Source organism: Pseudonaja textilis, chromosome 5, assembly GCF_049901715.1.
Source record: "Pseudonaja textilis isolate UNSWEBS1 chromosome 5, rPseTex1.2, whole genome shotgun sequence".
In the NCBI taxonomy this organism is placed as follows: domain Eukaryota; kingdom Metazoa; phylum Chordata; class Lepidosauria; order Squamata; family Elapidae; genus Pseudonaja; species Pseudonaja textilis.
The window spans coordinates 30,157,591-30,166,527 of NC_141994.1; the positions used below are offsets into that span (position 1 = coordinate 30,157,591).

The 8,937-nt window shown below is 38.9% G+C and overlaps 1 protein-coding gene across 2 annotated transcripts in view; it reads right to left on the reverse strand.

The window, feature by feature from the left end:
• Window positions 1-8,377, reverse strand: part of PPM1H (protein phosphatase, Mg2+/Mn2+ dependent 1H) — a 54,796-nt gene extending 46,419 nt beyond the window's left edge. For both annotated transcript variants that reach the window (XM_026700272.2, XM_026700263.2), the window contains exon 1: window positions 7,806-8,377. In XM_026700272.2, coding sequence (XP_026556057.1) covers window positions 7,806-8,041 — 236 coding nt within the window. In that variant the 5' untranslated portion in view covers window positions 8,042-8,377. The remainder of the gene's footprint in view (window positions 1-7,805) is intronic.
• Between the last annotated feature and the right edge of the window lie 560 nt (window positions 8,378-8,937).

Here is an 8,937-nt window from a genome sequence, read left to right on the forward strand (position 1 = left end):
ATGCGCTGTCTCTGACATATTCTTGGCATCACCTGGCATGACAAAGTTCCAAATAGCGCAGTCTTGGAATGTGCTGGAATTTCTAGCATGTATATACTATTGAAACAGCGATGGCTATGCTGGCTTGGGCATGTCATGAGGATGGCTGATGGGCAGATTCCAAAAGACCTCCTGTATGGAGAATTAGTGCAGGAAAAGCGCCCTAGAGGGAGACCACCGCTGAAATATGATATCTCCAAGAGGGATCCAAAGGCCTTGGGAAACCTTGACTTCTGATCGTTCAGCTTGGAGGCTAAAGATGCAGCATGGCTTCTCCGATTCGAAGAGACACTAATTCGGCAGGCTGAGGCAAAGAGGCAGTCCCGGAACCAGCGAAATCTGGGGACTGGACAGGGACAGACTGTATCTGTCCTTAGTGTGGAAGTGATTGCCACTCTCAAATTGGCCTCTTTAGTCACACTAGATGCTGTTTTAGGACCTCTTTTCAGTCCTGTTCAATGCAACAGGAAATCATATCCAAGTAGATTATAGTGGAGAAAAATGTGCTTCCTGCTGTCAAAGATATAGATATTACATTAATACATGTCCAAATTCACATAAAAAGCATTTGATAATTTGAGTTGCCAGTTTATGTTTGCACAATTAGAACATATGGACTTTGGAGAGAAATTTACCAATATGATCAAAACACTATATCATAGACAAACAGCAAAGGTGATTATGAAAGGGTATGAAAATTAAGAAGGAGGAGTATAAATTACAGGCTTTTGCTGATGACTTGGTGTTTATTTCAGAAGACCCACAGGAAACAGGACTTAAATTAATTACAAAGATAGAAGAATATGGGGCGGTTGCAGGTTTGAAAATAAACAAAAGACAACAGGGGTGGAAAAATATTGGTTAAAATTTTTACAGATAAACAAAAGAGAATTTACAAGAATAATGAATATGCAAATTGTAAAAAAAGTTAAATACTTAGGGATCCAATTGATGGCAAGATGTGTAACTTTCAAAGAAGACAATTATGATAAATTGAAAGGGATTTGGAAAACTGGCAAAACCTGTAATTGTCCCTATTGGGGAGAATAGCCACGATTAAGATGAACATCCTGCCAAGATTATTATACTATACTAAAATTGGGGGGAAATATTTTGAACACCTAAACAAGTTGATATTAAAATTTGCCATGGCAAAGAAAAAGGCAAGAATTAAATTAAAACTGTTACAAGATCTTAAAAGTAGAGGTTTTGGTCTTCTGGATTTGGAGTTATATTACCAAGCATGGCACTTTCGTGGGTGAAAGAACGGGTTAATCTGAGAAATATAAGACTATTAACATTGGAAGTTCATGATCTGCAACTGGGATGACATGATACATAGCTACTTCCAGAGGCATCACATTAGAAATTCACTATTACTAGCATGGACCAAAATTAAACAACACTATGCCAGGGTGGTTATCTATAATGGAGGCATGTCATAAATATGGATAAATTTATAAGATATAAGGACTTATTAAATGAAATGGAAGAACTAAAAACAAAACAAGAATTAAAAAGGTTAAGGATGGACCTATCATAATGGTCACAGTTACAAATACAATCCAGGTACGAAAAAGACAGGCAGGAATATGGGTTTTACAACAAACCAAATGAGCTGGACCAGATATTAATGGGATCAGACCAAAAAATTATAAAGAGATATACAATTACTTATTAACTCGCAAAATGGAAGAAGAACAAGTAAAAGAAACTACGATAACTTGGGCTAAGAAGTTTGGCTATACAATAGCTTTGGGTAAGTGGGAGAAACTAAGGAATAGAAATCATAAACTTACAATGTCAACAGCATACAATGAAAACCTTTATAAAATGTTTTATAGATGGCATTACTCACCTGCAAGATTAGCGAACATGTATAAAAAAATCGGTTAAATGTTGGAAATGCAATCAGCCACCAGGTTCATACTACCATATATGGTGGTCATGCCAAAAAATATTGGAAGAAAATACACACATGGTTGGAAAATATGAAGACAACAAATAGATCTGAAACCTGAGACATTTTTGTTGGGCATGATTCCAGGACATTACAGTAAGGGTAATAAATATTTGGTTCTACACATCGTAACAGCAGCTAGGATTGCATACGCACAATGTTGGAAAAACCCAGAAACCCCCACAGACAATATTATAATCAAAAACATTCTGGAATGTGTTTATATATAATATGTTCATAATGATGATGATGATGTTTGTATGTTAACACCTTGGACACATATAGAGCATACTGCTCAACATAGAAAGGAAATGTATGATATAAAATAATTTTAAAAAAATGGAAAAAAATATATGACCAAATTCTTCAAAATTATTTATTGTACTAAAATGGGTTGGGTAACTCCTATAAGAATTCCTTAATAAAGCCAGAAAAAGTTCTAAAAGCCAGTTAATTAAATTATCCATATATTTGTATCAAAAATCTGTCTCCATTTAGATAAATTGTTTCATTGGTTATTACACCTAAAATAACACTTCAATAATTATACTGCATCCATTCACAAACTGTGTATCTTTTGGAAGATATGAAGCCAAACCAATATGGTCAAGTAGATGAAGAGAATACAAGTCTTCGATCATGATTTAAGTTTACTCGTTGTTAACTGCTAACTCCCTAAGCAACTTAGTGTACGTGAATACTATAGTTTCCCCAGATCTGTGCATAAAATGGATTAACTTCACAACAGAAAATAAAGGCTACTCTGAACTGTCTGTTGCTTAATTATTGTAAACATTCCCTAAAGCCAAATGTTTATTGGCAAATCCAAGAAGAATCCTTACTAAGGAAGCTATTCAGTCAAACAGGTTCTTAGCAAACAGTCATCCATTGTAAGGATCAGTTTTATATAAACACTACATTATACAGCTGAATCTCTTACTGCCCATTCTTAAAATGCAATACTTTCAAGGAAGCTGCATCCCTCTACCTATGATTTATAATTATAGATTTACATACAATTTACTATTGATTACTTCTAGTCCTACCCTTAGTGATAAGCATTAAATTGGTTTTTGGAAAATAGCGAATTAATAGCCGTTCTGACTGCACCGAATTCACCAATTACACTTATATAACCTCCATTCTCAACAGATGGAAGATCTAGCCATATACGAACAATTCACAGTTCAGTTCAGCTTGGTACAAAGCATACATACCTCATTCCCCTCAGTGGACTACTAAACAAACCTTTAAAAACACACAAACAAAAACAATTTTTAAAATATTTATAGTTAAAGCCAGTTTAAACACCAGTATTAAAAACAAAAACAAAGAATAAGGGGCAGGTATTAGCCCTCCTGCTTAACACAACAAGGTAGCCGTGTCTTAATAGTCCTAATCAAAACATCACCTCCTGGAAACAGAATGCACTTGCCCATGAATTCCCCTGGAAATAAGTCACCCCTAATTTCAATGACATTATAAAGTTTTCAGCCTCAGAAAATATGGTGAAAAAAACCGGCTAGATCTTCTGCATTTAAAAAAGAGCTGCCCAATATGTCACAAGTTCACATTTCTGGTATGTCAGCAAACGTGATTAAACAATTGATTCCTTTCTATTGTTATCTATGAAAAAGCAAACAATCCAGCTGCCTTCTACAGCTTAAAAGTAAAATGCAGAGAAATTAGGTGCATTTGATGATGGAGAAAAGATGACACATGAAAAAGCACAATTAAGAGCTTCATAGTCCAAACAACATTCTCCGGATGGGGTTGGATACATTTCTTATCACCCACAACCAATACAGTCAATAATGGGAATTGCAGTTAAGCAGCAGCTGAGAATCAGAGTTTGACAATAGACAGTCTAGATTCTAGAAAAACTTAAGAACGATTGAGTTATTCTTCTTCTGATATTTCTTCTGATTCTTCTAAATTATTCTGATTGTAACAGAAGGATATTAATATTAGAGTATAATCCTACTAGTACCGAATGAAATTTACACCTGAGGAGGCATTAAATACAATAGGGGTTGTGCTTCCACAAAAATATTAATGATAAATTCATTAATGTACTTATATTGACTACATGTTGAAATGTAGCTTTAAAATTTTATGTCTCTGAATGAGAGCAATTGACTTTTTTTCTGTAACAATATTTATCCACTTACATCTCTCTTTGTTACAGAACTGGCAGTTTATATTTGTACATACCATACAAGCAATGCAGACTCTGAAAAGATATACATTTTCATGTATACCTCTCGTGGGTGACTTTGGGCCAGTCACTCTCACAGCCCAACCCATGTCACAGGTAGTTGTTGCAGAGAAAATAGGAGGAGGAAGATGTGTTGGATATGTTCACCACCTTGAGTTATTTGTAAAAATAATAAAAGCAGGATATAAATAAATAAAATACATTTTAACCTAAACACTAGCTGACTTTTAATTTAATTCTGTGTAACAAGATCTCCCTGACTTTAATGAAACACAGATATTATAATAACCCAAAACATTCAAAGCAAAGGTGTTTTTTTTTAACTTGAGCAATCTCCAGAGAGTACCCAGGTGTGGTTAGGAAACCCTCAAACTCCAGGGCTATGCTTATCTTAATACTCAATAAAAACATACTTATGAAATAATACATTAATCCTCAACCATACATCAAGGATACAAAGCTATTAATAAGCATTTGTTCTGGAATTTTGTATAATGGCTATTTCAAATATAGATGCCATGTGTAAATAAAAAGAACAAGCAGAACAAGCCAGGCTTGGAAAAAACAGTTTTGACTTTGGCGTAAAATCTGATTAAACATTATCTTTAGAATAAAAATAAACTTAACTATATTTTTTCATTACAGGCAAATTGTCAAAGCTTGACAGAACTCAATTCATCTGTCTGCAAAAACAAAAACAAAAAAACTGAGGCTCATCTCCAAGACAAAAATTTCATTATAATGATAGAACGTGGTAAAGTTCTAGGGTTCCTCTGGAGCTCTCAGATTGCTGTTAAATGAGAAATGGACATGAGTAATAAGAGAATTAAACATTTTTGTCTTCTGTGGACAATAAATGTGAAAAGAATAGACCGAAAATGGCAGAAAATTACAGTGGAATGCACAAAACAAAACAAAAAACTAGAAATCTTTGGGTAGTTTTATCAAACAGCTGTGCAATCAAAATAAATGTTGCCAATTTTTAAATAATGCACTTTAAGATGAAGAAAGAGCAGAACATCCATTTACTGTAATTGCTGAGTAGGAGACTGCGTAAAATAGATACAGATAACTATTAATAGCCCTCAAATTATAAGGCTATTAAAAATGTAAGTTGACAGTAATACAAAGGATACAATACAGTAGAAAATCATCTCTCTTAAAAGCTGGAACTATGTGTTGTGAGTCACAAGGGAGTTTGCTTAACAGTCCCTGTGAGGAGCAACAATAAAGCAGTAATAGACAAAATGGATGCATTTGCAGACAATAATGAACATGGCTTTTCACCCATGGAATTATGGTGATTATGTGCATTAAGTTTTCTGAACAAAGGTTCTCTGGATATAGAGTTAGCTTATTACATATATTCAGGAGTCTGTGTTTATTCTTGAGTAAATATAGAGGAAATGTTTCCATTTTCCAAGTTTCTATTGCAGTCTGTTATAATATGCAAAGAAATAAGTTCAAAAGGAACACTCACTGAACATAAGTCTGCACATTATGGGATTCCAATAAAACAGACTTACAAGGAGTTCTGTCCTCATATGGTCAATACAACAGAACTCTTTCAGATGCCTGAATATGCAAGTAAGAAAGAGTAAAGGAGAAAAATTAGTTATTTCTTAGCTCTGATTGTTTAGCCAAATACCTGAAGTAATCACTCAAAAGACCAATACCCATTAATACAATTTCAAGAGCTATCATTCACTGGGTAAAATAAAGCCATTCCTTGCATATGTGGCAAGGACATGAATGAAGAAAATTTTCCACTGAATGGACAATTAGATCCCATCATAAAAATACCCTCAGATCAGCCTGTACTTTTTTTCCTCTGTCAAACATCTTGAACAGCTTTGTGATAAGAAGGAGCACTCTGCCTCAAGTTAGCCAATAATTGGTGATCTTTGAAGGTAAGCCTCTAAAACTATATTAACACTCCAATATAAAAAATGTTTAAAAGTTCTTGAACTTTTCATTCTGCACTGTTATAGTCAGAGAAAAACTGGTTACTATATTTTATTACAAATTATGTTACTCTTGTACCAGCCACTGAGAAAGTATGATCTTTTCTACTAAATTAGCACTCAAAATTTTCAACAAAAAAACACCACGCACATACGGTATATCAAATGGATTAGATTTGGTAACCATAAAATTCAAAAGTCTGGGTTTTCCCCATCATCTTTCCTTGATTAAACTTTCAGAAATCTCTAAAGCCCCAGAAATATAACCAATAGACTTTCAAGGCATTTGCTACCATTCTATTCTATTCTATTTGCTACCAGTTGAAAAGCTGCATCTCATTCTCATCATATTAAAACAATTATACTTGTAATAACTGTCTTAGAACTTTAATTTTAAGGAAAGGTTATAATCAGTTGAAGTAATAATTTTAAAAGACATGCAGTCGAAAGGTGAAGAATGGGGGAAAGGAAAACCAGCAAAGGGCTGTAGTCTCCTTCATTCCACTTTTGGAGGACATCTTCCACACTGACAGGGGATCGTGTGCAGGGAAAATGGAAAATTTTGAGAATGAAAGCGATCAATGACAAACACTCTAGACATCATCATTGCAGCACAGGCCTGAAAAGGAATTGGAGGCTGGTTTTAGCTAAATACCACTTTGCCATTACCAAAACAGAAAGAAAACAAAGCTATGCTAAATCATCCTACAAACATACAATTCTCTCAGGACATCTTATCCACCCATAACACTTCAGGAGCTTGCACACACACCAACTGCTGGACTAAATGGTATTCTACAGAAGCAAAGGCAAAAACATTGAGGGAGGGAGCACTACTCTATGATGGAGTTTTATAAAAAACAAACAGTCTAATGGCAAGATTTTTTATTTTTTATTCACTTTTTCTCTTTATTGTACTTTCCTCTTTAAGCATTCTAGTAATATTACTATAATAAGTTGTACATTTGTTTGCATACATGTGCAAAAACTACCTACTTACTACATGCCAATAATTAAGCACTTTAATGTATTACATATGCTTCTTAAGAATTTAAGAATGAAGCTTGCTTCCATGCAAGTATACAGAATTGGATGTCGAGGTTGCAAAACTACACACAGGTAAGGGGGCCTGCTTCAAACTAAGAATGAATGCAAGCCAGGAGGGACTGATGTATCAGCTATGCCTCACACCCACTGAAGGAGAAATGAAAGAAAAACAAAGATACAATAACTCCTCTATGACTTGTTCGGGGAGGAAATTTCAACTGAACCTGATATTTAGTAAATGGGCTTGGTATATTAAGCAGGTTTTCCTAGACCTTTTGCAAGATTCCCCCCGCCCCAAAAAAGCCGGTCTGAGCGGTTCTCATTTGAAAAGTTAAGCATTGCCTTTAGTTCAGAAAAGTAGCGCCCCGCCCCCTTTTCTTCCAGCCCTCTTCCCACCAAGCCGGTGACCGGGCCGTCGCCTTTTCCCCTTGTGCTGCTGCAGCGTCCTCGCTGCCCGGAAGACAACAAGCACGGGACGCCTCCCTTGAGCCCCACCGTGGCAAACCGAGGGCCCAGGGGAGCGTCTCTGCCTTCAGACACCTCCACCCGGTCCAGCCCACCCCCAGCGGCTACTCACTCGGCGTATCCCGTGGTCCAGGGCAAGCGCTTGGTCTCCTTGTTGAGAATGAGGATGGGTCGGGCGATGTGATCAGCGGAGCACTCGACCTCGTCCTGAGACAGCCCCAGGAACTCGGGTCTGCCGTAGGGAAAGCGGGGAGGCAAATCCAAGCCCCCGCCGGCCTCCGGGACCGAGCCGCCAGACATGATGCCTCCCACCAAATTGGCCATGGCAGACCTCATCCGAGTGAGCATATTAGTCCCGCCGCCCGCGGCACCCACAGGCCAGGAAAAGCACCATCCGAAGCGGGCAGGCGCGCAAGGCGATGAGGGCAAGACAGGTCTCACGGTGCTACCGTCGTCTCCGGAGCAGAAACGCTTCCGCCGCGGAGGGGCTGCCTGGAACGGAGGGCGAGGAAGTCACCCGCGGAAGCCGCCGTGGCCGCCGAGCCGGGGAGGAGGAGGGAGGCGAGCAGCCACCGTGGCGCGAGCATAACAGCAGCGGCAGCGGCCACCCCGCTTGCCTCTTCCGCGGCCGAAATGGACCCGAGCGAAGCGGCTTGCGCGGCGGCTCCACGCGCTGCGTCACGTGACGACAGCCAAGGCCGGGCTCGGTGGGCCATGGGGACTTCCTGCTCCTTGGGCTGCGGCAGTGCGCTCGCCGCCAGGGCGGTGCAGCCTCTGAGGCCTTTGCTGCGGTGGTTGGCCTGGTTCTGGGTAGCGAGCGTCGCCTCGCGTCGGGGGCTGCCAGCGGAGTAAGGAAAGCCGAGGGAGCGGGGAGGCAGAAGCAAAAACCGAAGGGAATTGGCTTAAGGGCAAACGGCGACTCCATATTAAGTCTTCCCCGAGTGCATTTCTATCCCAGCCTGGAAGTAGCCCCGCTTAAATTGAATCGCCTCCCCGAGGTGAGTGTGGGTTGCAGCCTCAGACTTAAGTATTTTAAGGAGCAATTTTCAAGTTGGGAGTAGTTTAAAAACTCTTTTCTAACCAGTGCGTCTGTCCCTTGGTGAATTCCGTATGCGTTTTTCGTTAAACGGGCTGACTTTACCAATAAAGAGTTCGGTTTTGCGGGTGGGGAGGGGTTACAGGCGGCGTGGTTCTTCCGGGTTACACCTACTGGGTCCTGATCCATTCAGTGGAAAGTGCTTCAA